Source organism: Sebastes fasciatus, chromosome 8 (genome assembly GCF_043250625.1).
Source record: "Sebastes fasciatus isolate fSebFas1 chromosome 8, fSebFas1.pri, whole genome shotgun sequence".
NCBI classification, from domain to species: Eukaryota; Metazoa; Chordata; class Actinopteri; order Perciformes; family Sebastidae; genus Sebastes; species Sebastes fasciatus.
Window position 1 is genome coordinate 7,866,481 of NC_133802.1, and position 27,591 is coordinate 7,894,071.

The window sequence follows — 27,591 nt, forward strand, 5'->3', positions numbered from 1 at the left end:
GACAAATATTGTCCAGAAACCTTCAAAAGTACTGCATTTAGCATAAAAAATCTGACCTGATTTTAATGCTACGGACGCTCTAGAAGACTGGTGAGAGGACGCCAAAAATGTCCTCATTTTTTCGAGTGTCCTGATATTGAAGCTGTGCTATCATAAAATTGTCCTCAATGGTCATGAAAACAAGTACACAAACACACACACACACACGCAGATAGCTCAGCTGACTTCCTGTAAATGGAGAGGAGGAGCAACACTTAGCAGCTGATGCACGTACACAAACAGATCGGACTGTGGACTGTTGACTGATGGTGTTGACTCTTAAAGTGTTCGATGACTCCATTTAAAGTCAACGGAGCAGAAGGATGAATACTGAAGGCTGAAGCAGGGTGAGTTTTAATCCAACATTTTATTATTTCACTGTCAAAGTGTCTGAGTCTGTTTCCTCCCTGTGGACTGTAGAGGAAAGACATGTTAGAATGAACTCAACAGTTTGATTCATCTGTGAACACAAAGTCATGACTGGCTGAATAACACTCGTTAAACCTGCTGTAAGCCAAGAAAACAAGCAGAGATTTAAAGAGAACTGACCAGGTGGAGTTCTGGATGGTTTTATTATACGGTATACTGTGTGCGTGTGTTACTTCCTGTTCTCTCAGTCTTGCCTGTGACTCTTGTGCAAACTTGTTTCCTTTAAAATTGAAAGGAAACAAGTTTGATCATTTAAAGTTTAAATGATCTTATCTCACAGTCAGCATTCCTGTTTTTACCTCTCAGACTGACTTCAGATAAGAAGATGAGTGATTGTGTGGAGGAAAAGGAGGACAGAGCAGAGTCTGGCTGTTTGTCTATGAAGAGTGACCGGTCCAAAGATGAATTTCTAGACTTCAGTAATGAACCTGGACCCTCAGAGTCAAAGTAAGAGACTGTTTTTACTGTAAGCTGTCCTGGTGGAAAATTATGCATTGAGGATGAAGACAAATCGTTCTGCTAAAAGATGTATGTTTCTTTCAGATGCTGAGAAGAATCTTAGTCATATAAATCTGAAAAAAAAATTACAGGAAAAGCACATTAGTTTTTAATCAAGTTAATTTAAACATAAAAGTTAGATAACATTTGACCAAAACTCATTTTAATTCAACCTGTTCAAGCCAAAAGAGATTCTCATAAAAACACCTTGTTAAAATGCTGATTTGTGTGAGCAACACACACGCCCTCATACATAAACTCAAAGGTCAAAGACCTGTTCAAGCCAAAAGAGATTCTCATAAGTCAAAGATTTCCTGTAAATGGAGAGGGGAGGAGCCACACTGACTAGGTGATCCAGGTACATGAGAATAGGGAGGGAACTCTGAAAGTGAAAGTGTTCAGTCAGTCAGCTGAGACAGTTGACAGAGCAAAAGGGGGAAAGGAATGAAGGAGTGTTAATCCAACATTTTATTACTTTACTGCCAAAGTGTCTGAGTCAGTTTTCTCCCTGTGGACTGTAGAGGAGAGAAATGTGCCGCTGCCACCTTGTGGTTTCCAGGCGAGCCCTCGCAATATGCGTGTCCATGAGCAAGTTGCAGTTTGAGATAACATTTGACCAAAACTCATTTTAATTCAACCTGTTCAAGCCGAAAGAGATCCTCATAAACACACCTTGTTAAAAAGCTGATTTGTGTGAGCAACACACACACGCCCTCATAGATAAACTCTAAGGTCAAAGATTTCCTGTAAATGAACTAGAATGGCACTCGGAGAGCGCAGACCTCCGCCAAGCTGCCCGAGAGCGAACCATCATCCACGTGTAATTTTGTTTATGTTGAGATCAGCTGCACATAGCGGAGCAGCGTAAAACACTTCATTCAAACTGGACAGAAACAAATTGAAACTCGCCTAAACCGTCGTTGTTACTCTTTCCAATAATCACCATGCATTTTGCAATAGAAGCAACAAATTTGGCACGGATGTAACTGTATATGTTATGAAAAGATATAGGGGCACTGCAAATTTGGCCCCTGGGGGTCGTAAATAGGCGCTAAATATTCCAAAATGTTGCAGAATATAATATATATATAATATAATATTAGCAGTAAAATCGACAGAGATATCGCTGGACAAAGGTCTGGGTCACCAGTAACTTTTAATCACAGTTAAAGTAATACTGAACTTTGGTAGAACTTTGGGTTGTATTGCTAACTAGCCGTGATTTATGACCAACTAAACGAGAAAATTATCATCGATTGTTCCCGTGAGCAGATTACGGTTTGGTATGCTTTATTCTCTCTATCTATTTACTCCCTTGCTAGCGAAACAGGTTGCTAAGGTTGCATTCACTCATGACCCATTCTGTTGGGTTAAAATAAACTCAGGTCTATTTGCCTGGTTAGTATGGTTTGTTTGGGGTGGTGTGAAAGCTCATTCAAACTCTGGTCCACCTTAAAAGTTGGGTCTCGGTCCGCTTCCAAGTGAACTCTGGTGCATTTTGTTTCTGGTGTGAAAGCAAGCGCACCAACCACCAGCAGATATGTGATTTTAGCACGATTTCAAAAGCTAAACTACTGATAAATCCATCTGCTGATGGTGAAATCTGTTCAGGAAGTGATGTATAGAAGCACGCCAGCTGTTAAAACTGCTGTGCTTGTATTCGACTCTGTGTACTTTGTCAGATCATGAACTCCATTAAAAAGTGTGACAGCGATCTCACAGTAATACGCCTCATGCACGTATCCGTGCGCTCCCTGACATTTGCACTATGCATTCGCACCAATCCTATGAAAGCGTGCAAAGGGGCTTTTATACTGTCCTGTCTCTACTATTATTCAACATAACATGTGGCCGATTTGCAGTCTAATAAGACTAATAATGTTTATTATTAGTATTTATTAATCAAAGAACACAAATATGCACATCAGAAGCATTAAAGTGCTGCATAAACTTCTGTCAGTCACAGAATTTGATTTCCCCACGTGGGTCCTGATGATGAACTGATGACAATCAGTTACCTTTTATGTCTCTATAACTTCATGTTTACTTCTCTGGTTAGTTTGTAAAAAGTCAGTGTGAACAGGATTCGGACCAGAACTACAACAATGTATAATTTTTTCACTTGGTCCGGACCAAATGAACCCAACTACAGGTGTGAAAACATCCTTAATCACACTTTTAGCACATAAACAAACGTGAACAAAGGGGACTCTGCTTACATGTAAATAACGAGTTCTGAGGGCCCTGTGATTTGAATTTGATAATAAAAATGGAATCAACTGTAGAATGTGGAGTATCGTGGAATTTGCCAAAATGTGGCTACAATTGATAAAAATCAGGGTTTTCCCTGTCATTATAAGCGTTTTTTTCACAGCGTCTGAGCCAACTGAACCGAAAAAAAACTATGCTGCTATGTTTAGGTGTCCTTTACCGGCTCACTGCTTCTGTCCTCTGCTCTCTGTGTTGGTGTTTCATCGAGAGCGAGGCTCAGCTCCTCCTCCACACACACGGACACACACTGGTAGCGCGAGACCTACGAAAAACATGAAGACTCTGACTCTGAAGACTCACCTAGAAAAGATGTAATCTAATCTAAGAAAACAGCTACAAGCTTTTAAACCTCCTCATTGTCGACAGTAGCTATATCAGTAGCTATATCATTTGTGCCATCTTCCTCTTAGTATCTGTGACAGCTGTCAGTCACCTAGAAAAGCTGTAATGTAATCAAATAGGATGGCTACAAACTTTTAAACCTCCTAATTATTGACAGTAACAGTAGTTTGTGTATTTAGAGCTAATTAAATGGCTTTAACATCAGATAATTTATCAAAGATTATGTGATGTGAATAAAATCATCTTGGTGTTTGCAGAGTTCACGACAGACCGAGAGCAGAGTCTCCAGTACCCAGCTGTCTGTCTATGAAGAGTGACCAGTCCAAAGACGAATTTCTAGACTTCAGTAATGAACCTGGACCTTCAGAGTCAAAGTAAGAGACTGTTTTTACTGTAAGCTGACCTGGTGGACGATGATGCATTGAGGATGAAGACAAAACGTTCTGCTAAAAGATTTATATTCCTCAAAATGCAGCTATATGTTGTACTAATTGAGCGAGAAGAAGTGTCAATTCTGGCTACCATCTATGTTTGGATTATGAAAAAGAGTTGCAACTCAGGAAAATGGCTTAAATTATTTTTTATTATGCAACAGACAATAGTTTTTTCTTTCAGATGCTGAGAAGAATCTTAGTCATATAAGTCTGAAAAAAACAGAAATGTTACAGAAAAAGCACATTAGTTTTTAATCCAATTGATTTAAACATAGAAATTAGATAACATTTGACCAAAACTCATTTTAATTCAACCTGTTCAAGCCAAAAGAGATTCTCATAAACACACCTTGTTAAAAATCTGATTTGTGTGAGCAACACACACTCGCCCTCATACATAAACTCAAAAGTCAAAGATTTCCTGTAAATTAACTAGAATGGCACTCAGAGAGCACAGACCTCCGCCAAGCTGCCCGAGAACGATTGCCCCCCTCTCCGTGCAGCTTGCGCCATCATCCACGTGTAATTTTGTTCATGTTGAGATCAGCTGCACATAGCGGAGCAGCGTAAAACACCTCATTCAAACTGGACAGAAACAAAGAGAAACTCACCTAAACCGTTGTTGTTACTCTTTCCAATAATCACCAAGTGTGCTTTGGTCAAACTCAACTGTAATTTCACAGAGTTTAACGTGAAAAAACGCCGAATCTACAGGTGTCCCTCCCCTCCCTCCACCCCCCGCTCTCTCTCTGTCCCTCTCTCAGCAGGCAGAAGGAAAGAGGCAGGGTGACGCGTCATCAGTTACACTGCGCATGTCTTAAAGCCTGTGGTGTTAATGCACAGGCTGAGCGGAGTTATTACAATTTTTTTTTTCAAAATGGCTGCCAAATAGGCGCTAAATATTCCAAAATGTTGCAGAATATAATATATATATATATAATATAATATTAGCAGTAAAATTGACAGAGATATCGCTGGACAAAGGTCTGGGTCACCAGTAACTTTTAATCACAGTTAAAACAATACTGAACTTTGGTAGAACTTTGGGTTGTATTGCTAACTAGCCGTGATTTATGCCCAACTAAAGGAGAAAATCATCATCGATTGCTCCTGTGAGCAGATTACGGTTTGCTATGCTTTTTTCTCTCACTCTATTTACTCCCTTGCTAGTGAAACAGGTCGCTAAGGTTTTATTCACTCATAACCCATTCTGTTCGGTTAAAATGAACTACCTAGATGTGTATGCCCCGTTAGTATGGGTTGTTTGGGCTGGTGTGAGAGCTCATTCAAACTCTGGTGAAGACCAAACAACCAAACTCTGGTCCACCTTAAAAGAAAACACCCTTAATCACACTTTTAGCACATAAACAAACGTGAACAAAGGGGACTCTGCTTACATGTAAATAACGAGTTCTGAGGGCCCTGTGATTTGAATTTGATAATAAAAATGGAATCAACTGTAGAATGTGGAGTATCGTGGAATTTGCCAAAATGTGGCTACAATTGATAAAAATCAGGGTTTTCCCTGTCATTATAAGCGTTTTTTTCACAGCGTCTGAGCCAACTGAACCGAAAAAAACTTTGCTGCTATGTTTTGGTGTCCTTTACCGGCTCACTGCTTCTGTCCTCTGCTCTCTGTGTTGGTGTTTCATCGAGAGCGAGGCTCAGCTCCTCCTCCACACACACGGACACACACTGGTGGCTACTCAGCGAGAACCTTAGAAAAACATGAAGACTCTGACTCTGAAGACTCACCTAGAAAAGATGTAATCTAATCTAAGAAAACGGCTACAAGCTTTTAAACCTCCTTATTGTCGACAGTAGCTATATCAGTACTTATATCATTTGGGCCATCTTCCTCTTAGTATCTGTGACAGCTGTCAGTCACCTAGAAAAGCTGTAATGTAATCAAATAGGACGGCTACAAACTTTTAAACCTCCTAATTATTGACAGTAACAATAGTTTGTGTATTTAGAGCTAATTAAATGGCTTTAACATCAGATAATTTATCAAGGATTCATGTGATGTGAATAAAATCATCTTGGTGTTTGCAGAGTTCACGACAGACCGAGAGCAGAGTCTCCAGTACCCAGCTGTCTGTCTATGAAGAGTGACCGGTCCAAAGACGAATTTCTAGACTTCAGTAATGAACCTGGACCCTCAGAGTCAAAGTAAGAGACTGTTTTTACTGTAAGCTGACCTGGTGGACGATGATGCATTGAGAATGAAGACAAAACGTTCTGCTAAAAGATTTATATTCCTCAAAATGAAGCTTCATGTTGTACTAATTGAGCGAGAAGAAGTGTCAATTCTGGCTACCATCTACTGTATGTTTGGATTATGAAAAAGAGTTGCAACTCAGGAAAATGGCTTAAAATATTTTTTATAATGCAACAGACAATAGTTTTTTCTTTCAGATGCTGAGAAGAATCTTAGTCATATAAATCTGAAAAAACCCAGAAATATTACAGAAAAAAGCACATTAGTTTTTAATCCAATTGATTTAAACATAAAAAATTAGATAAAATTTGACTTTTAAAAAGTCAGTGTGCACAGGATTCGGACCAGAACTACAACAATGTATAATTTTTTCACTTGGTCTGGACCAAATGAATCCAACTACAGGTGTGAAAACACCCTTAATCACACTTTTAGCACATAAACAAACGTGAACAAAGGGGACTCTGCTAACATGTAAATAACGAGTTCTGAGGGCCCTGTGATTTGAACTTGATAATAAAAATGGAATCAACTGTAGAATGTGGAGTATCGTGGAATTTGCCAAAATGTGGCTACAATTGTTAAAAAACAGGGTTTTCCCTGTCATTATAAGCGTTTTTTCACAGCGTCTGAGCCAACTGAACCGAAAAAAAACTATGCTGCTATGTTTTGGTGTCCTTTACGGGCTTGTTGCTTCTGTCCTCTGCTCTCTGTGTTGGTGTTAAATCGAGAGCGAGGCTCAGCTCCTCCTCCACACACACGGACACACTGGTCTCGCGAGACCTACGAAAAACATGAAGACTCTGACTCTGAAGACTCACCTAGAAAAGATGTTATCTAATCTAAGAAAACGGCTACAAGCTTTTAAACCTCCTCATTGTCGACAGTAGCTATATCAGTACTTATATCATTTGTGCCATTTGCTCTTAGTATCTGTGACAGCTGTCAGTCACCTAGAAAAGCTGTAATGTAATCAAATAGGATGGCTACAAACTTTTAAACCTCCTAATTATTGACAAAGTAAGAGACTGTTTTTACTGTAAGCTGACCTGGTGGACGATGATGCATTGAGGATGAAGACAAAACGTTCTGCTAAAAGATTTATATTCCTCAAAATGCAGCTATATGTTGTACTAATTGAGCGAGAAGAAGTGTCAATTCTGGCTACCATCTATGTTTGGATTATGAAAAAGAGTTGCAACTCAGGAAAATGGCTTAAATTCTTTTTTATTACGCAACAGACAATAGTTTTTTTCTTTCAGATGCTGAGAAGAATCTTAGTCATATAAGTCTGAATAAACAGAAATTTTACAGAAAAAGCACATTAGTTTTTAATCCAATTGATTTAAACATAGAAATTAGATAACATTTGACCAAAACTCATTTTAATTCAACCTGTTCAAGCCAAAAGAGATTCTCATAAACACACCTTGTTAAAAATCTGATTTGTGTGAGCAACACACACTCGCCCTCATACATAAACTCAAAAGTCAAAGATTTCCTGTAAATTGGAGAGCGCAGACCTCACTGACCAGGTGATCCAGGTACATGAGAACAGGGAGGGAACCCTTAAAGTGAATGTGTTTAGTCAGTCAGCTGAGACAGTTGACAGAGCAGAAGGAGGAAAGGAATGAAGGATTGTTAATCCAACATTTTATTACTTTACTGCCAAAGTGTCTGAGTCAGTTTTCTCCCTGTGGACTGGAGAGGAGAGAAATGTGCCGCTGCCACCTTGTGGTTTCCAGGCTAGCCCTCGCAATATGCGTATCCATGAGCAAGTTGCAGTTTTTTTTCCATCATGTTATATAGCCTCCAGAATAATATTAATGTTTTAAAAGTGGCCAAAGAGAGCGAATTATGTCCTTTACTGATTCACTGTCACTTTGGGTAGTTTAGTTTGAGTTAGTTAGGTTTGAACTGAGGTTACAAGTGGTCTAAATATTGAGGTAGACCAGCAGTCTAAGACACACAGCATGTGGCCGTTGTTCCCTTTTAATAAACAAACTTCAGCCAGATCACCAAATGTTTAATTAGACAGTAAGATAGGAAAAGCAGCTAATCCTTGTTTATTAAAGCAGAAGAGTTCAAATGAAGGAACATTTTCATTACAGCCTGAATGCTGAATTCAAACAGAAAAGTAACAACACTTTAATTCTTCCCTGTGACTATCTGAGCTTCTGTATCGGCCAAGTCTGGATTTTTTTCACCAACAATCAACAAATGATTTTAATTATAATGTAATGTCTCCACAGAGAGAAGAAGAAGAGTCATGCTTCTGTGGAGGAGCCAATGTCCAGATCCAGAACAAGACCTGCACTGCAGACAGCCAGTCAGACCAGCACTGTACAAAGTAAGACCATAGATCGGTCTGCTGATGTCTTCATGTCTGAAAACAGGACTTGTTCTTTTAATACACTGACTATTGTTGTGACAACTGTTTAAGATCTTCTCCACCATACATATCTGCTCTGTAACTCTTGTACTTTGTTCTCCCTTGAGAGAAAATCTGAACCCAAAATAAATAATTTTATATTTTTATGTTTTGTTTTTATGATATCAGTCCGTCTTTGCATTAACCAATCAGAATGATGTTCGTTTTCCATCTGCATAGATGAAGATGGTGAACTATTAATCTCTGTAAATGGGTCTCTAAATTATAGAGTACGGTCTAAACCTGCTCTATATCAAAAGCTTCTTAAGATAACTTCTGTTGTGATTTGACGCTGTATAAAAATAAATTGAATTGACTTTATAACCTTTACTTCTTTATCTGTTGTTATAGTGATTATTTTCATATTGGCATTGGAAATAATAAGTTTCTTTGTTTTGTCCTAAACTTGTTTTCTCTCTTTCAGCAGATAGGGTTCCACAGGAGGTTGTAGATGAACATAAGATCAGTCTGAGGAGGAGATGTGAACGTGTGACTGAAGGAACTGATGAAACAGGAAGTGAAACCCTCCTCAACAGGATCTACACTGAGCTCTACATCACAGAGGGACAGAGTGAAGAGGTTAATACCCAACATGAGGTGAGGCAGCTTGAGACAGCTTCCAAGAAGAAGACCCTCCATGACACTCTAATCAAGTGCCACAACATCTTTAAAGCCTTACCTGACCAACGGGGACACATCAGAGTCGTTCTGACGAACGGCGTCGCTGGCGTTGGAAAAACCTTCTCAGTGCAGAAGTTCACTCTGGACTGGGCAGAGGGCTTGGAAAACCAAGATGTCAGTCTGGTGATTCTGCTTTCGTTCAGGGAGCTGAACTTGATCAGAGATGAGCAGTACAGTCTTCTCATGCTGCTCCATGTTTTCCATCCAACATTAAAGAAGATCACAGCAGAGAAGCTCGCTGTCTGTAAAGTTCTGTTCATCTTTGACGGCCTGGATGAAAGCAGACTTTCACTGGATTTCCACAACAATGAGGTTGTCTCTGATGTCACCCAGAAGTCATCAGTTAACGTGCTGTTGACAAACCTCATCGAGGGGAATCTGCTTCCCTCAGCTCTCGTCTGGATAACTTCCCGACCTGCAGCAGCCAATCAGATCCCTCCTGCATGTGTTGACAGGGTAACAGAAGTACGAGGCTTCGCTGACGCCCAGAAGGAGGAGTACTTCAGGAGGAGAGTCAGTGATGAAGAGCTGTCCAGCAGAATCATCTCCCACATCAAGACATCCAGGAGCCTCCACATCATGTGTCTAATCCCAGTCTTCTGCTGGATCACTGCTACAGTTCTGGACCACATGTTGACTACAGACCAGAGAGGAGAGCTGCCCAAGACCCTGACTGACCTGTACTCACACTTCCTGTTGATTCAGACAAAGAGGAAGAAGCAGAAGTACGGTGAGGGACATGAGACGAGTCCCCAGGAGCTGACGGAGGCTGACAGGAAAGTTCTTCTGAAGCTGGGGAGGCTGGCGTTTGAACATCTGGAGAAAGGAAACCTTTTGTTCTACCAAGAAGACCTGGAGCGGTGTGGTCTTGATGTCACAGAGGCCTTAGTGTACTCAGGACTTTGTACAGAGATCTTTAAAAGAGAGTGTGTGATCTTCCAGAAAACAGTTTACTGCTTTGTTCACCTGAGCATTCAGGAGTTTCTGGCTGCAGTCTACATGTTCCACTGTTACACAAACAGCAACACAGAGGTACTGAAGGACTTCCTGGGAGAAAAATATGTTCATTCAACCTTGGATGTCTTCCTGAAGAGAGCCATGAAGAAATCCCTTAAAAGTAAAAATGGCCACTTGGACCTGTTTGTTCGCTTCCTTCATGGCCTCTCTCTGGACTCCAACCAGAAGCTCTTAGGAGGTCTGCTGGGTCAGACAGACAACAGCCCAGAAATTATCCGAAGAATCATTAACAACCTGAAGGCGATGAACATGTATGATACCAAAACCTCTCCTGACAGAAGCATCAACATCTTCCACTGTCTGACGGAGATGAACGACCACTCGGTACATCAGGAGATCCAAGAGTTCCTGAAGTCAGAGAACAGATCAGAGAAGAAACTCTCAGAGATCCACTGCTCAGCTCTGGCCTACATGCTGCAGATGTCAGAGGAGGTTCTGGATGAGTTGGACCTGAAGAAGTACAACACAACAAAGGAGGGACGACAGAGACTGATTCCAGCTGTGAGGAACTGCAGAAAAGCTCTGTAAGTCCAGATGTGATTAACTTTATAGATAAGTATAGATTAGTAGTTTAGTTTTTCAAATATACACACTATACAATTATTCCTAAAATATAATATTCTTATAAGTGTTCCACGTGTTTCTTACATAAATATGTCAGTTGTATTTTGTCACAGATGTTCTTGAGCTGTTTCAAATGTTGAGTTATAAAATGTTTCAGTAGTTTGTGTTTCTAGCTGTCAAGTTAATGAACACTTACTTTAACTATTTCTAACAATTGATACATTTTACAGTTAACGTGTTACAGAGACACACGGTAAAATAATACTTTAACACAAGCTCTTTGGTGGATTATGTGTTTGGCGAATTTCAGGAGATGTTGGACAGATTCAGAAAAGATGGAAATACACAGCTTCCAGCAATAACAGCGGTCTGATGAATATGTAATAGCAGAATGGTAGAATTCAGACTTTTTCAGAGATCTTATACACACCAAAGATCAATGTTATGTTTTGAATGCAAGATACACTGAAAACATATTTCTGATGATATTATGTTGAAAATAATGCAACCCTATTGGTTCATTCATTGTGTCTGTGAGCTGAATATGTTTGATGCTCAGAAAAGAGTGTTAATGAAAAAACGCCATGCAGTCATCAAAATATCTAGTTATATGAATGTTTAATTATGTACAGGTCTAATATTATTACGCGATTTGTTTAATTTCTCTACCGTATGGCAGCAGTCACTGAATTTTCCCATTAATGGGCGTGAGCCTGACATCAGCAGGTAGCTAGTAAAGAGAGGTCATCTTTCTCAACTGTATTATTATTACTTATTCACTGAGTTTAAAAAAAGTTGTTCTAATCAAGAAGGCCTCATGCTAACTTTGTGGAGACAGACCTGGGATCAGATCACACTGACAGACTGGACATAAGGGAAGCATCATGTAACTACATTTTCTCTCACTTTATCTGCAAGATTAAAGAAAAAACAACATTAAAAGTCTGCAGGTTAGAGAGAGAGTGATGAGAATTATTGTTTCATGTCAAACAGTGAGATAAGATTAGCTGAATGCTGATGTGAAAAGCAAATATTAATCAAAGAAGTATATATCAAACTGTTTAGTCATCAAATGTATGAAGTAAATATAAACTGGCCTCTTTCATAATAACATATTTTGTAATTTTTGTGTCATGACAGACTTTCTGACTGTGGACTCTCAGGTACTCACTGTGAAGTTGTGGCCTCAGCTCTGAAGTCCAACCCCTCCCATCTGAGAGAGCTGGACCTGAGTTACAACATCAACCTGCCGGATTCAGGAGTGAAGTACCTGTTTGGTGGACTGAAGAGTCCAAACTGTAGACTGGAGACTCTGAGGTCAGTTCACTGACTGTAGCTTATATAGTTTGTACACACTCTCTATGCACTGGCTCTGCTCCAGATGGCTCTAGAGAGGGACTTTAACGTTTTCGCAACGGCCACCGTAGCTCTCTATCATGCTTGGCACACAGGAGAGGCTTCAGTTGGTTGCGATCTCCTTACGTCACTGCTAGATACCACCAGATCCTACACACTAATCGGAGGCTTCAGTAGTCTGAGTCATATGTATTAGGGCTAGGTGACTTGGAGAAAATCAAATATCTATATTTTTGACCAAATACTTCGATATCGATTTTGCAACGATATTGTAGGGTTGACCATTGGTGCTTTCACAAAATATTTACACAATGAGATTTTTGATAAATAATCATCAGTAATGTGGATCTCATGACTAAGTGTAAATTACAAATAATAGAACAGCTAGAACAGTCTGGTAAGTTCAGAAAATTACATCACTTTAAAACCAGGAAAAGACAACACTTATGCCATATCACGATATTACGATATCCAAAATCTAAGATGATATCTTGTCTCATATTACGATATCGATATAATATTGATATATTGCCCAGCCTTAGTATGTATCCAGTAAGTATGTTGTGTTTGACAGTTTCCTTGTGGAGCTACAGGAGGATTAGTAACACAAAGAGGGAATTTGGTAATAAACAGTCTGTAACTTTGGTAAACACTAGGGGTGGGGAAAAAAATCAATTCACCTATGTATCGCAATTTTATTTTTACGATTTTGAAATTTATTTTTTAATGCCAGAATCAATATATTCCATTTAAGTCTATGTGGAGGTAGAAGGAAGTTACCACTTGTATTGTTGTAGTCTGAGTAACGTGATGTCATATCCATTCCACCCAAAAGAAACCGCAGTGAGCCGAAACGAGAAAGTAGAAAACGTAGGTGGTAAACACTACAAATCCAGTAAAGTATAGAAACACTTTGGGTTTCACACATTGACAGGAAAAGCAGAGCTAGACATCACGGCTAAAGCTGCATGCTAACTCTGTCATGGACAGGAAAAGTTATTGTATTGCGGTAACGTGCGGTCAAGCCGGCCGTCACTCTCATCTCCGTGGTCAAATGGGCCGACGCTACAACTGTAGAGCACCCATATACTGACATTTATGTTAAATGCATTCAAACGGCCCCGATGGAGCTGACCATGGATGTATAAAGAGAACGGAGCTGATGGGAGAGCTAGAGACCACCTTGGAGAAGTTAGAGGAAGTACCCATGTGTGTCTACATCCAGTTTTCAAAATAAGGTCTTAATAAAGGGAACTGTATATACAAAATACATATGTGGAAGTAAGATTGATTGGATTATATTCACCAGAAGTATAAAACATTACATGTCCTTTCTAAATTAAAAAGAAAATACCACTAATTTGTGAGGAAAAAGTCTTTATTCTTTGATTATAGGGGTTGCTGGAAAACATTTAATAAATAATGCCTGACACTGACTGATATATTTGACTTCAGGACATGAAAATCAAACATTTTTACTGTATTAATTTAGATATTTTCCAAAGTAAAAGTCCCTAGAAGTGTATGATTCAACTTTTTCCCATGGTCTAGTGTTAAAAACGTTGACAAAAATCGCAAAAAATCGCAAATTCGAATCACAACACTTTAAAATAATAATACATATCGAATTGTGATAGTATCGAATCAGGAGATTGTTGAATCGTCCCAGCTCTAGTAAACACCCACTTGATTTGTCGGACTCACATGGCTGAATCTTCATTTTAGTTTCAGTTGAACTTATGAAGTCATTTCTTACAGTGTAGTTGTGTTATGAAGGGACCACTTCACAGGAGGAATGATTACTGTCACCAATAACTCTTTTAATGTACATATGACATGTGGCTGTTGTTTTAAGAGACATTTGAACAAATGTGGACCTTTACTGTAAATGACATAAACCTACTAAGCTACAGTAAGAAGAAGGCCATGTAATAAATGAAATAATGAAGTCTAACAAGTCTGAATTGATATTGATCCTCTAATTCCGGACTTGAATGAGATCAGCAGCATGTTATTGATGTATGTTAACATGAATAGGTGTATGAATGTTGTGGTGACATTTGGATGATGTCTGTAGAAGGCTGACATTATGATGATCCACAATAACACAATGACAAAGTCACTCTACTCATTTTAGGGAAAAGCTCATTGATTAGGACATAGTAATGTTGAGCGACTCATTTAAAACCTGAACACATCTGATTGGATTATAAAGTAATTGATTTTTATCTTCATCATTTATTCTTTATTCAGATTGTTTGGCTGCAGTTTGTCAGAGATCAGGTGTGCTTCTCTGGTCTCAGCTCTAAAGTCCAACCCCTCCCATCTGAGAGTGCTGCAGCTGAGTCACAACAAGCTGCAGGATTCAGGAGTGAAGCTCATGTGTGGCTTTCTGGAGAGTCCACACTGTAGACTGGAGACTCTGAGGTCAGACACCATTTTTTACTTCTGTACTGAGATTAATATGGTGGGAAAGTTGTGGTGACACTAATCTGCAGACATAAGGCTGATATTATACTGATCCACACTGAGGGCCCTATCTTACACCCAGTGCAAAGCGACGCACAGCTCTGACGCAATTGTCATTTTCATGCCCAGCGCCCACGTTTTGTTAGTAGCAAATGTCCTTTGGCTTATTTTTTTGTTGCCTGATATTCTTCCCACTCCCCCAAAATCCATCCTGACATATTTGGCATCTTTGGAAACTTTGAGATCTTGAGTTGAATCTTGAATCAATTTCTGTGGGTTTTTATTTGTGTTTGGCTGCTCAACATGAGTTTGTATAGATGGATCCACTGGTGGAGCTGTCAGGGTTTAAGAAGTGAAGTCACTACGTCTTTATTGAAGTAGCAGCACATTGTCATTAATATTAATGAGAGCTCTGTTTCACTTTTTGTATTTTACAGTTTTTAACCTGCATCCTGTTGGCTTCAGGTGTTTGGAGTTTACATTTTCTAAACTTCTACGTTCTAAACCTTCAGCTGTGAACAGATTATTTAACATTGAATGATTTCAAGCAGGAACGTTGTCTTCTAAACTTAAATCATTTATTCTTTATTCAGATTGAGTTGGTGCAGTTTGTCAGAGATCAGCTGTGCTCCTCTGGCCTCAGCTCTGAGGTCCAACCCCTCCCATCTTAGAGAGCTGGAACTAAGTAACAACAAGCTGCAGGATTCAGGAGTGACGCCGATGTGTGGTTTTCTGGAGAGTCCACACTGTAGACTGGAGACTCTGAGGTCAGACACCATTTTTTACCTCTGTAATGAGATTAATATGATGTGAAAGTTGTGGTGACACTAAACTGCAGCCATAAGGCTGATATTATACTGATCCACACTGAGTATCTTAATGCTAAAGTACATTTTCTTCTTCAGTGGTTTAGTCCATTGACTGTAGCTGAGCAATGTTGAGCTACACATTTAAAACCTCAATATATCACAAATTTGACTTCCATCATGTTTCCTTTTTCAAAGAAATGATAATAAAAAATCTGTAAGGGATAATGCACAGCGAGCCGGTCATTTTTGTGAAAGAATCCCAGACAGGGTGATGCTGCACCCCGACGCGGAGCAGTCTCTCATTGCCCTGTCTGGGATTCTTTGACAACAATGACCCGCTAGCTATACATTATCCCGCTGATTACACGGCTACTTACTGAAGAAATCAATATTTTGACACATAAACGGTCCGCCAGAGTCCGACATAAACTCCGACAGAACTGCGCCCATAGCAACGGTCTGCTATACATAGTAACGTTCTGTTATATATAAAGAATAAATAAATCATCTCTATTTCAGCTATCAGACAATAACAAATATATTCACTATTTGCTTTTTCTATACATTTTATGAAGCTATAATGTCGCTTATACTGACTGAATAGTTTAAACTGAAAATGCTTTGGTTTTATGACCCAACTATTCCTAAAATAAATATGTTGTAGATGTCTTACCTTATATATCTTTAGTTCACATTTCCCCAAAATTCATCCTGACATATTTTCATCTTTGGGAACTTTGAGATCTTGAGTCAAATCTTGAATCAATTTCTGTAGGTTTTTATTTGTGTTTGGCTGCTCAACATGAGTTTGCATAGCGGGATCCACTGATGGAGCTGTCAGGGTTTAAGAGGCGAAGTCACTATGTCTTTATTGAAGTAGCAGCACATTGTCATTAATATTATTGAGAGTTCTGTCTCACTTTTTGTATTTTACAGTTTTTAACCTGCATCCTGTTGGCTTCAGGTGTTTGGAGTTTACATTTTCTAAGCTTCTACGTTCTAAACTTTCTACAGCTCTGAACAGATTATCCCACTGTGGGACTAATATAGGAATATCTTATATCTTATCTTATTATTAAACATTGAATGATTTCAAGCGGGAACGTTGTCTTCTAAACTTACATCATTTATTCTTTATTCAGATTGAGTGGCTGCAGTTTGTCAGAGATCAGCTGTGCTTCTCTGGCCTCAGCTCTGAAGTCCAACCCCTCCCATCTGGGAGAGCTGCAGCTGAGTGAAAACAAGCTGCAGGATTCAGGAGTGAAGTTGCTGTGTGGTTTTCTGGAGAGTCCACACTGTAGACTGGAGACTATGAGGTCAGTAGAGGGTCCGAGTCGGTCCATGCTGGTTTCAGCAGTATTGTTGTGATGTGTTTCCTCCGTTAAGCTGTGAGAGGAGAACGGTGACACAGAGAGAGAGAGAGAGAACAGTCAGCCAATCAGATCAGCCAGAAGCTTGTTGTGATCATGTGTTAGAGTTGATGTGAAGAAATGTCCACTGTTAGTTGTTAAAGTAAATTAATGTTTATCAAATGGTCACATCTGGATACAGAAGATCCTCTGAACTAATATTGGTTTTAAATTGATCAAGTTTAGGTAATGAAGTAGAAATATTTCTCTGGTTTCTGTTAATTTCAACGTATTCCACAAATAATGTCTGATCATTGATATTGATCATTCAGCACACACACATAGATGAACACAGAGATCAGCAGCATGTTATTGATGTGTGTTGACATGAAAAGGTGTATGATTGTTGTGGTGACAATTGGATGATGTCTGTAGAAGGCTAACATTATGATGATCCACAATAACACAATGACAAAGTCACTCTACTCATTTTGGGGAAAAGCTTATTAGTAATGTTGAGCTGCACATTTAAAACCTGAACACATCTGATGGATTATAAAGTGATTTTTATCTTCATCATTTATTCTTTATTCAGATTGAGTGGCTGCTGGTTGTCAGAGATCAGCTGTGCTGCTCTGGCCTCAGCTCTGAAGTTCAACCCCTCCCATCTGAGAGAGCTGCAGCTGAGTGAAAACAACCTGAAGGGTTCAGGAGTGAAGGTGCTGTGTGATCTTGTGAAGAGTCCAAACTGTAGACTGGAGACTATGAGGTCAGTAGAGGGTCCGAGTCGGTCCATGCTGGTTTCAGCAGTATTGTTGTGATGTGTTTCCTCCGTTAAGCTGTGAGAGGAGAACGGTGACACAGAGAGAGAGAGAGAGAACAGTCAGCCAATCAGATCAGCCAGAAGCTTGTTGTGATCATGTGTTAGAGTTGATGTGAAGAAGATGTTGTTGTTGTTGTTGTGTTCATGTCTCCAGGAAATAAAGCTGAATTACAGCTGACAGCATCACAACATGTACAGAGACAGTGGTCCTCATCCATCAAACTATCGTACCATCAAATCTGATCAGAAAGTCTTAGTTCTCTCATTGATCAGTTCATCTCTGTCACAGCTCTGAGATCAGTCTGACTGAAGGCTCAAATCACTGGCTCTTTCATAGAACCATCGTTACATTAAGTAACCATGATGTGGTCCCGCCAAAGAGCTATTAAAGGAGGGTAACGGGATGAGCGTGTGGAGTTTTAGTGTCTTTATTAACTCGTTCCAGTCACTAGGAGCAGCAATCTGGAATGAGTGACGACCAGAGGAGGTGCAGATTTTAGGAACGACCACACTAATGAATTTGCTAGGAGATAAATTGCGGTTACAGTTGGAGATGAGTGAGCGGAGATATGGAGGTTGGTTCTGCCAGTGATAGTTTTATAAATGAACTGTGTAATGCATCAGTGACTGACAGCTGATGGAGGGAGTCTCTGTAAACACTGATTCTTGACTTCTGTTCTCTTCTTCTCTCATCAGCTGGAAGAAGGGAGCTCTGTCACAGTGAGTGATCAGAAAAGCGGATGTGTTGAAAGGATCAGCCGTGTCCTGATTATCCACAGAGGTTCACCACCTGGACCTGCATCTTATTTTGTCTTTTTTTAATTTATTCATATATTCTGAACCCAAAGTGCCTCTGCAGAATAGTTCAGTTTATCACAACATAACTGTAGATTAACACATTTAAATAGATCTTTCTGCTTTGCTTTGTGTTGCAGCTCCACTCTGAGTTTTGCTGTTTATTTCCACTTATTTCTAAATAACAGTGGAAGTTAATAAAGTTACCCTATTAAAACCAAGCCCTCAGGAAGAGCGCCAGGCTTTGATGCCCATTTTCGTAGTGACCAAAACGGCGGTACTACAACTTCCGTGTCCGTCACGTGATGCCATTGGGCCTAAAAAGACTTTTCCCCATAGACTTATATTGATAAAGAGACGTCTGTAACTCAGCGGATAATTTTTTTTTAGGTGAATTAACTTCCCAGTATGAACACTCTAATAGTCTTTATTTAAATCGTTAGGTCCTAAAAGTTGTAAAATGCACTAATAGCTGAATCCAGAGTTATTTCCCTTCCTCCGTTCATGTGAATGAGACCCACACCGAGGCTGGAGCGAGGGCTGGGAGGCGGAGTTAAAGGAAACGCTACTACTCCTGCTCTATGGGCCCAATGGGTGAGGAAGATCGCCGGATGATCCGGGTACTTTATCACTCGACAGTCGAGCCGTTTTGGCTTCATGCTCCACTGAGCAGCTCTCATAGGAATGAACGGGAGCCTCCGACGCTTTATCCAGTTCTCTTTATACATTCCATGATTAAAACCAATACCAGCCATTTCTCATATTATAAAAGATAAATATTTGCTTGTAACAAACAGAAAGAATTAGATCAAATCTGAATTCAGTCGAGGCTTCGCTTTATTTTCTCACCTGACTACAAACAGATTATGTCTGGATTTTGGTGGAAAGTCAGCACTTTCATATTTTATATAATGTTTGATGTAAAATATACAAACAGAACTGATTAACATGTATATTCTAGATTTTATATTCACTAATAGAGAATAGCAGAGACTCTACTCTACTTCCTCAGGAAGCTGAAGCAGGCTCACCTTCCTCAAAACCTGTTGATTAATTTCTATCGGGCGACCATTGAGAGCCTCCTGACCTACTGCTGCACTGTGTGGTTTGCCAGCTGCACAGTAGAGGACAGGAGGGACCTACAGCGGGTGGTGAGGATGGCAGAAAAAGTGATTGGGACCACATTACCCCCACCTCAGTGACCTATACGCTAGCCGGCTCCGCAAGAAAGCCAGCTGTATTTCTAAAGACCCCACCCAGCCTGGACATGGACTGTTTACTACTCTTCCCTCCGGAAGGAGATACAGGACAATTAAAACACACACAAACAGACTACGGAATAGCTTTTACCCACAGGCAGTCAAGTGTGTCAAAAGCTTAGGACACTAGCTGCTGAACCATAATCATGGCACCTGCACTTTATGATCCATTTATTTGTCTATATTTTGATTTGAATGTTTTTATGTTTGCTTTTAATGTTTGCTTTTACTGCCAAGATCTGCTAAATTGTTTTTCAATGTTTTCAATGACAATAAAGTCTCTATTCTATTCTATTCTAATCATGCCAATACAGGAAAATTCCAGTTTTTTGTGTGAGTCTGCTAGTTTTCACGTTACATGACTCAACACAGACACATAAAGTCACCCGTGGAGCTTTTTCCCCTCAGAAACCTGTGTTGGAGCAGTCCATATCACCACCGTTCACGTCCTGTTGTTCCTGCTGGAGCTGCTTCCTGCCAGCAGTTGACACCATTTCCTCTGTTTTACCACTAAGGTGATTTATCTGAATGGATGCAGTGAACACTGAACTGATGATGTGAATGCTTTCTTTCCGACTGACTTTGTTTTGTCAAGGTTAAGTGTCATCATAATGTAGTTAAACTTAATTTAAAATGATGGAAACTGGATTTGAAAATAAACTCAAGTTTCACAAACGCTCACTTGGACTCAAGTATGAACTGATTTAGAGTTTGGTGGTCAAAGGTCACTGTGACTTCACAAAACACATTTTTGGCAATAACTCAAGAATTCATATGCTAATTATGACAATTTCACAAGATGTTTATTCCGATAAAATGATGAAGTGATGACATTTTGGACAGACAAGGATGTAAACTGCAACTTGACTGGTTGGGGGAGGCATGTAACCGTGAGGCGGTAATTCTTGTTTTTTTCTTTTCAAAGTGAAAACAAGTTTATTTGTTTCATCAATGTTTATGTATTTCGAGTTAAGTCATTTTAAAATAAGTTAGCTAACTTTGCGATACTAACAAAGAAATGTAGCTAACGTTAGTGTTAACAGTCACTTTAATTTTTTAAAACTTAAACATGTTTCTGTGGTTTTCTGTCCACATTTTAAGATGAACAAATATCTGTTACTGGACTGGACAGTGAACTCATCATTGTAGTAAAGATGAGACTGCAGGTATTTTGTCATATTAGTATTCAACAACTGTCTTTGACAGAACCTCTTTAACATCTCACACAATAAATAAAAGTTCAAAGTGTTCCTCAGCAGTTAGAAAACTGCATGTTCACATGTTATAATAAGTGCAGGAGTATATTCTAGTATACTTTACAGTCCCAGTAGCTCCAGTTTGTGCCTCTCATGTCTTACCTTTAAACTCAAGTCACTGAGCTAAGCAGACAATTTTCTGACTATCTTTGAAAAATCCATAAAGTCCTTCATCAGCAGCACTTAGAGCTGTTTTGAAGACTCCACAACTCTTCTGAACATCTGTTGCAAAATAAAAAGATTTTAATCAGTTTACCAAGTTGTGATTGTATTTCCAAATCCAGGTTGCTGGAAATGGCACGTCCTTGCTCTTTTTTGTAAAACACAAGCAACACGTTCACACATTTTGTATGATATTGGAATTGTATATTGGAAGAAACATCAATATAAACAAATGTAACTCATACAATAATATAATACATTTTAAATTTGTGCTTCACATTGTAGTAATTGAGCAATAAGATGTGTCATTTCTTGCTACCATCTGTGTTTGGATTATGAAAAAGAGTTGTACAGTTGCAACTCAGGAAAATGGCTGAGATTATTTTTTATTGTGCAACAGACAGAATAATTTTTCATCCAGATATTCAGAAGAACTTTATTTGTATAAGTCTGTAAAAGAAAACAAAAAAGAGAAAAAGTTTTATACTAAATAGATTTATTAACACCATCATCATTCAGCCTGGAATTAGATATCAGAGACTATAGTTGGCAAAAAGCAATGGAAGGATTGCACTCCCTTGTCTCAAAGATTATTATATCACAGCTCAATTGAGACCCTTGTTGGTATAACCCAGAGTACTTTGCCAGATGGAAGGAGATTGAGGAGGCTACAACAGGGGAGTTTCCAATTAAAGCTGTCAACGTTTTGAGATGGTGTGCATATGACCCAGGTTTTGTACCAAAAAGATGAGATGTAAGGTTTAGGGGGTGGGGTTTCTCAATGCATAACAGTATACTGTACCTTTCTTCATCAGGGGTCTATGAGGAGTTTTCAGAATCTGAAGATACAGCATGGTTTGAACGATTTATACAGACTTCCTCAAGTCCGGCATTATACTGAGCAATTAATGAGGGAAACAAGGCATAAGTGAGCATGGCTCAAATACCCCCGCTCACTGCTCGACCCCTACAAAAGTAGGGCCAAAGGTTTTGCCCTTTTGGAACTAATGGAATTAGTCTATTGAGCACAATCTAGCTTGTTATTAGCTCACCTTCCTCAGGATAAAGTCAGTAGAAGACAAATACGGCCTGTCTTGTTGATGCTCTCCAGGTTTTAACCACTTCATTACTTGCTTGTATTTCAATACCTGGACTCTGTGTCCACGCTGCCCCGGTTGATAGTGTCTGATATTTCATTAATTGTATATGATTTGGGAACTTTCCATCCAAGTTTGTTTATTCCAAGTATGTGATGAATCCAACACGGTGCCAAGATGATTCAAGATCTCCCCAAGCATACATAAATACATACATACATACATGCATAGAAATACTCATAGAGTGCTGGATTGTAGTATAAGCTAGACTCTGATGAGAAAGTCTTTTCAGTTTTTGGACACCCTCGACTTCTAACCCCCAAAAGGCACAACTAGACCACACTGGCAACCATCATACCAAATTTGAAGTTCCTAAGTTAAACAGTTTTCGAGTTCTGCTCCGGAAACTAAAGTGTGACACGCGGATGGAAGGACGGACACGCAGAGCGCTATATACCCCTGACTATGTTGTCGCAGGGGTATAATTATATAAAATTCAACTAAAAGTCTTCATAGAGGAATATGTTTTGAATACAAACATAAGTAAACCAAGGTATACCAGAGGAGGAATGGGATCATTTATGTGAGCTGCAATGGAAAACTTAATGTTCAGTTTTATGGAGAGATTTTTTTGTTGGAATGACCTCAGTCCCAAACCCAACACTCAGTTTACCATTGTCATCTGATCTACTCCCGTCAGCTCATTGACCGTTTCAGCCTCCAGTTTCACAGCTCAGTCAAGTCTTGGTGGATGTTCTCTCAAAACACAAACTGAGGACACAGCACTTGGCTTCTGCGAGACTAACATTTGTCATTTGCAGAGATAAATAAAAACAACAATGTGAATGTGTCTTGGCCTCTGACAGTAGGCTCAGTCCTCAGCTTCACTCTACATTGTCTGATGGAGTCCTGCCACAAACTCCTGATAGCATGGCTCTGAAATGAAAAGATCAAAACAAGACTTCCTTTAAAAAAAGAGAGGTTAAGTTGTTTTATAATTTTATAATTGATTTCAACAGTGGACATTTTGTAGGTAGCCACAAACCTGTGTCTGGATCAATAAACGAGTGTCTAATGAGGAAGTCCAAGACCACCATGGCACAGTTAGGTTTGAAGTCATCAGTGGCCACCAGTTCCTTCACCTGAAACCAAGACGGAGCGATCACAAAATACCCCCGGCATATTTTTGTGGTATCTAAATCTCGGTGCTTTCAATATCACGTCTCAGAATATTTTTTTATTTCACAGGATTACTATTCAGAATGTGTCTGCAATACTAACCTTATCTATGGGCAGGAGGTAGAACTCTTGTACCTCTCCATCCCCTACTCTGGGCTTGAACTCCGGAGGAAGTTCCAAATCAAAGACAAACTGACTTTCTGGATACACCCCGTCTTCATCCTCGTAGGTGTAGCTAGAAAATACATTGAAGTAGTTAGTTATGGAATATAAAGAGGCTTGTCTTTTACTTGTCTTTTGTAATATTCGAGCCTTTGTTTCATAATGACAAGTTTCCGGCAGAACAGAAGGACCCTGCCCATGATGGAGGTCCTTCGGAGGACTTGAAGGGCAGACACCAGTCTAGTCTCTTGTGTAGTTTTCATGTAAACAAACAGTAAAGTTATGTTTGCATTTAGCGTTTCTCACCAAAATGCATTGTGTGTATCCTTGAGGTCTGTTGAATGAACTTCCTTTCTTATAAAACATTTCCAAAGTCGAGTTTTTGGGACATTTTGAAACCTGCATTGTTTACACCTGTTTTCCCTGCTAGCAGTTATCTTCTTCATTGCCTTTGTTGAATACCCGATTCTGATTGGTTAATCATGGCGTTCTGCTATTTCTTTATAGCAGACCGTTGCTATGTATAGCAGACCGTTGCTATGGGCGCAGTTCGGATGTTGGACTCTGGATGACCGTTTTTGTGTCAAATTATTGATTTCTTCAGTAAGTAGCAGTGTAATAAGCGGGATAATGTACAGCTAGCGGGTCATTGTTGTGAAAGAATCCCCTTCAGGGACGATGAGAGATTATTATTTCACAACAATGACAGGCATTTATCATTCATCATTATCCCCTTACATAGTTAATAAGACCACTAGCAGGCATGCGTATCACATCCCTTGCCTGTGCATGCATGTGTGCCCTCGTGCATGAAAATAAAAAGAGTGAGGACCCGTTTGGCTCCATAATGCTACTTGTAGTCAAGACTCCACAGGGTACATTCGAGTGCGACAAACGCCGGCAAAACAGCGAAGCGGCACGTCATGTGATGCGTTTGAATTGACGTCACTAGAACACACCCAAAGCACTGTACGGACAGAAGAAGAAGTACAGAAGTACAGAATGTGATAAAAAAAAAAAGCTCGACACCTGTGATGAAGGTGGGTGTTTTGACACAAACCATATACCGCTAGTGTGTGTGTTGTCACACGCTGGACCAACCTTTTGGTATGGAGTGCCGTTAAAAGAACAGACCTCATATAACAAGGAATAAACTCTTATTTGCTTGACAAAAGTTCCAATTTGCACTGAGGTACATTTAGTTTTGAGTGTATTTTGAGAGTGTTACAACACCTTTAGTACATTATCAAGGATAAGTCTGGTGTTATATTTTTTGTGTTTGTGTGCAGACCCAAAGCAACAACATGTTGTTGGGGACTATTTTCAGCAGCGGATGAATGCATGTGTGTGTTCATGGTAATAGAGAAACATGTCACCCAGTGCAACAGTGTGGCTCACTGGCTCTATGGCACAGAGGAAGAAGATATATCAGACTTTGATACACAATGCTTGTTAGTAAGATACATGTTTAGGTCAGTTAATCAGATTTGTTGACAATAAATCACCAGATTTATCCTTTAACTCCTACAGACTATTTTGTTTTTATAGGAGTGGTGATATCAAGCTCACCTTACTGTGGATACAGGATGAGCCTTCTCAGCAATGGCTGCTGGGATACATGCTTCCTCCTGACATTCTTTGACCAGAGTGTGTTTGATGCCGACACCAGCAGCCAGACCACCTGCTGCCTTCAAAGACACAACACATCAGCCCTCTTGAATTGGAAGAACTTTGAATTTGAAACGTCTGAAACTATTCCTTTAATTCACATCTCTTATCACCGTTGGCTGTATCTCCTACGGCAGTATATCCAGACAGCGTCAGATACAGTTTGTACTCACCACATTGTCCAGTAGTCCGGGGTATGTCTGCTTAGTAGGGGAGCGTCGTGCCAGCCACATGCTCATCTCACCGCTGTCACTGACAGTGTAGCCATTGATATGGACTCCGTTCCGCTTCACCCCAAAAAGACCTGTGGTGTAGCATCACAGTAAGCACCGATATTGATAAAACATTATATGGAGCTGCCACTGTGTGTGCCAAAACGTACTTGTAGCTGCTCTTTCCATCGACATCAAAGGGGGGTCGGAGAATTTTGACATCACATTGTACTTCTGAAAAATAGGAATGCTTCAGAGTTACTGTAATACGTACGGTGTTATTGAGAACATCTAGGGTCGTTTTAGGTATTAGGATGTGATTTTTGCTATTCTGATTTTTACAGTCCAAGGTCCAGTCCAGTGTGTGAGATGAAACTGCCATCACTGTCATTAAGTCAACAGTTAAGGAAAAGCATTTGCATTCATTCTCTTGGGAGCAACAACAAATCTCATGGAAATTCGGCCATTAATTACCAAAATCATATGTACAGATTTAACAATCTGATGTGAGGGTGGTGTTAAAAAAAGCTCATGGAGAGTTGGAAATGGACTGGGTTCATCCTCTGAGGGGCATGAATGTGCTCAGATCAATTTATGGCAATCTCCCCATCAGATTTTGAGTACTTCCTGTATCACTTCTACATGTTTTTCTCTATGAGAGAGTGTTAGTACGTGGTTTGATTAAAAAAAAACACATTGTTGACCCATCAGGGCTCCAGACTGACTTTTTTTTACATTGGTTGCACTGGTGCGCCTTTTCATTTAGGTGCAACAACACATAATTTGGGAGCACCCAAAATATTTCTTTCTTATTTGATAACTTTAGTTACGGGGTGTTATGAACGCACTACTTCTTAAAAACTCAAAAGGGAACTTCCATGTCATTTATGTTCCCAAGACATCCTGATCAACTCGTGGTTGATTTGGCTGATGCGCTCACCTCAGTGGAGCCGTAAACAGCAACAGGCAGAACATACTGTCTAAATCCAAATGAGATGAGCAAAGCATCATTAACCCTTGACCTGGGGCTTCAAAATAAAAAGTAAAGATCTTCACATGTTTGCTGACTTGGGCTTCCTTATGATGTCATTTCATTTTCATTTTTTTAGCCATGTGATGATAAACTAATGGGAAAAGTGTCCAGATTTGAGATATGAGCATGAAATGCGAGGTTGGACTGCCAACTGGCCAAACTGCTCTGGGGGCCCAAGCCCCGGATCACTGAATCACTGAATGTTTTTAGTAATTTGATTAATTGCACATTTTTAGGGAATTTTCACCACATTAAAGCAGCAGTGGGTAGAATTGGAGCAAATCCGATTAAAAAAAGTTATTTTATAAAAGGGTCACTATATCGTGACAATAGTACATGTGACAGGTAATCTGAAAAAACATCATGTGCCTCTGTGTCCTTCGGTGTCCTAACGGCATCTGCAAGATTTCACAGACCAGAGGAGAACAAGCAGTAGGAGCTGATCTGCTGTGTGTGTATGCTCGTCCTGACAGTCTCACCTCATCTCTCCATCCTTTAAGGCAGACTAGAGAGCCCTCTTGTCTCATAGATTGCAGAACAGCGTCCACAGCCTCAGACCTCGTCCGGTGTGAGTCCAGGCTGGGACGCAGGGACACTGCGCCACCGTGCGGAGGACTGAACACATCTGGATACCGGGTCAACAGCGGAGCTATACGAGGAGGAATCCAACCTACCTGTGCTCCGTTGATCTCAAACCTGAGGCACGTAGCACGACAGGAGCCTGTGTGGGAACAAGTTGGAAGTGGTTACCTGTCACACCGTCGACTGCATGTTGTATTGTAACTCGTGTGTTTACCTACCTGGTAAATAAAAGTTATTCATTCGGCGGAGGAGCTGGAGTATTTTCTCTGACCAGGCAGAGTGAGCCATTTTCCCCTTTACGTCAACAAACCAGCTCTCAGGCCCCACTAGAGTAAATGTATGGTCCAACTAAGTGGACTAGAGTGGACTATGGACGCCATGTCTTCCTCACAGCTAGTGATGTGTCGGTCGCGAACGAGCCGGTTCACAGAGCCGGCTCTTTTAAGTGAACGA

The 27,591-nt window shown here is 39.9% G+C and overlaps 2 protein-coding genes across 11 annotated transcripts; one reads left to right on the forward strand and one right to left on the reverse strand.

Annotated features, from left to right (window-relative positions):
• The first annotated feature begins 237 nt into the window (after positions 1-237).
• LOC141772277 (protein NLRC3-like) lies at positions 238-20,468 on the forward strand. Of its 10 annotated transcripts, none has more exons than XM_074643086.1 (12): positions 238-386; positions 775-915; positions 3,837-3,953; positions 6,069-6,185; positions 8,487-8,584; positions 9,090-10,887; positions 12,068-12,244; positions 14,537-14,710; positions 15,346-15,519; positions 16,704-16,877; positions 17,506-17,679; positions 18,430-20,468. In XM_074643086.1, exons 2-12 carry the CDS (start codon positions 794-796, stop codon positions 18,455-18,457), a joined length of 3,153 nt encoding a protein of 1,050 aa, XP_074499187.1. In that variant the 5' UTR covers positions 238-386; positions 775-793; the 3' UTR covers positions 18,458-20,468. The 10 variants fall into 10 exon arrangements, with proteins under 10 accessions (XP_074499187.1, XP_074499188.1, XP_074499192.1 ...); XM_074643087.1 differs by having other exon boundaries at positions 9,093-10,887; XM_074643091.1 differs by lacking the exon at positions 16,704-16,877.
• A 2,581-nt stretch (positions 20,469-23,049) lies between these two features.
• On the reverse strand, positions 23,050-27,548 carry tpk2 (thiamin pyrophosphokinase 2). Its single transcript, XM_074643104.1, has 8 exons — positions 27,357-27,548; positions 27,036-27,277; positions 25,694-25,757; positions 25,485-25,615; positions 25,213-25,331; positions 23,584-23,716; positions 23,348-23,444; positions 23,050-23,238 (listed from the first exon to the last, which is right to left on the reverse strand). Exons 1-8 carry the CDS (start codon positions 27,424-27,426, stop codon positions 23,192-23,194), a joined length of 903 nt encoding a protein of 300 aa, XP_074499205.1. The 5' UTR covers positions 27,427-27,548; the 3' UTR covers positions 23,050-23,191.
• Positions 27,549-27,591: the final 43 nt, after the last annotated feature.

Coding starts and splice junctions, on each gene's coding strand:
- LOC141772277 (XM_074643086.1), top strand. CDS start 794: ATGAGTGATTGTGTGGAGGAAAAGGAGGACAGAGCAGAGTCTGGCTGT. Junction 12,245..14,536: donor TGTAGACTGGAGACTCTGAG/GTCAGTTCACTG, acceptor TTCTTTATTCAG/ATTGTTTGGCTGCAGTTTGT. Junction 16,878..17,505: donor TGTAGACTGGAGACTATGAG/GTCAGTAGAGGG, acceptor TTCTTTATTCAG/ATTGAGTGGCTGCTGGTTGT.
- tpk2 (XM_074643104.1), bottom strand. CDS start 27,426: ATGGCTCACTCTGCCTGGTCAGAGAAAATACTCCAGCTCCTCCGCCGA. Junction 25,332..25,484: donor CCGGACTACTGGACAATGTG/GTGAGTACAAAC, acceptor GTGTCTTTGAAG/GCAGCAGGTGGTCTGGCTGC. Junction 23,239..23,347: donor GTTTATTGATCCAGACACAG/GTTTGTGGCTAC, acceptor TTTTCATTTCAG/AGCCATGCTATCAGGAGTTT.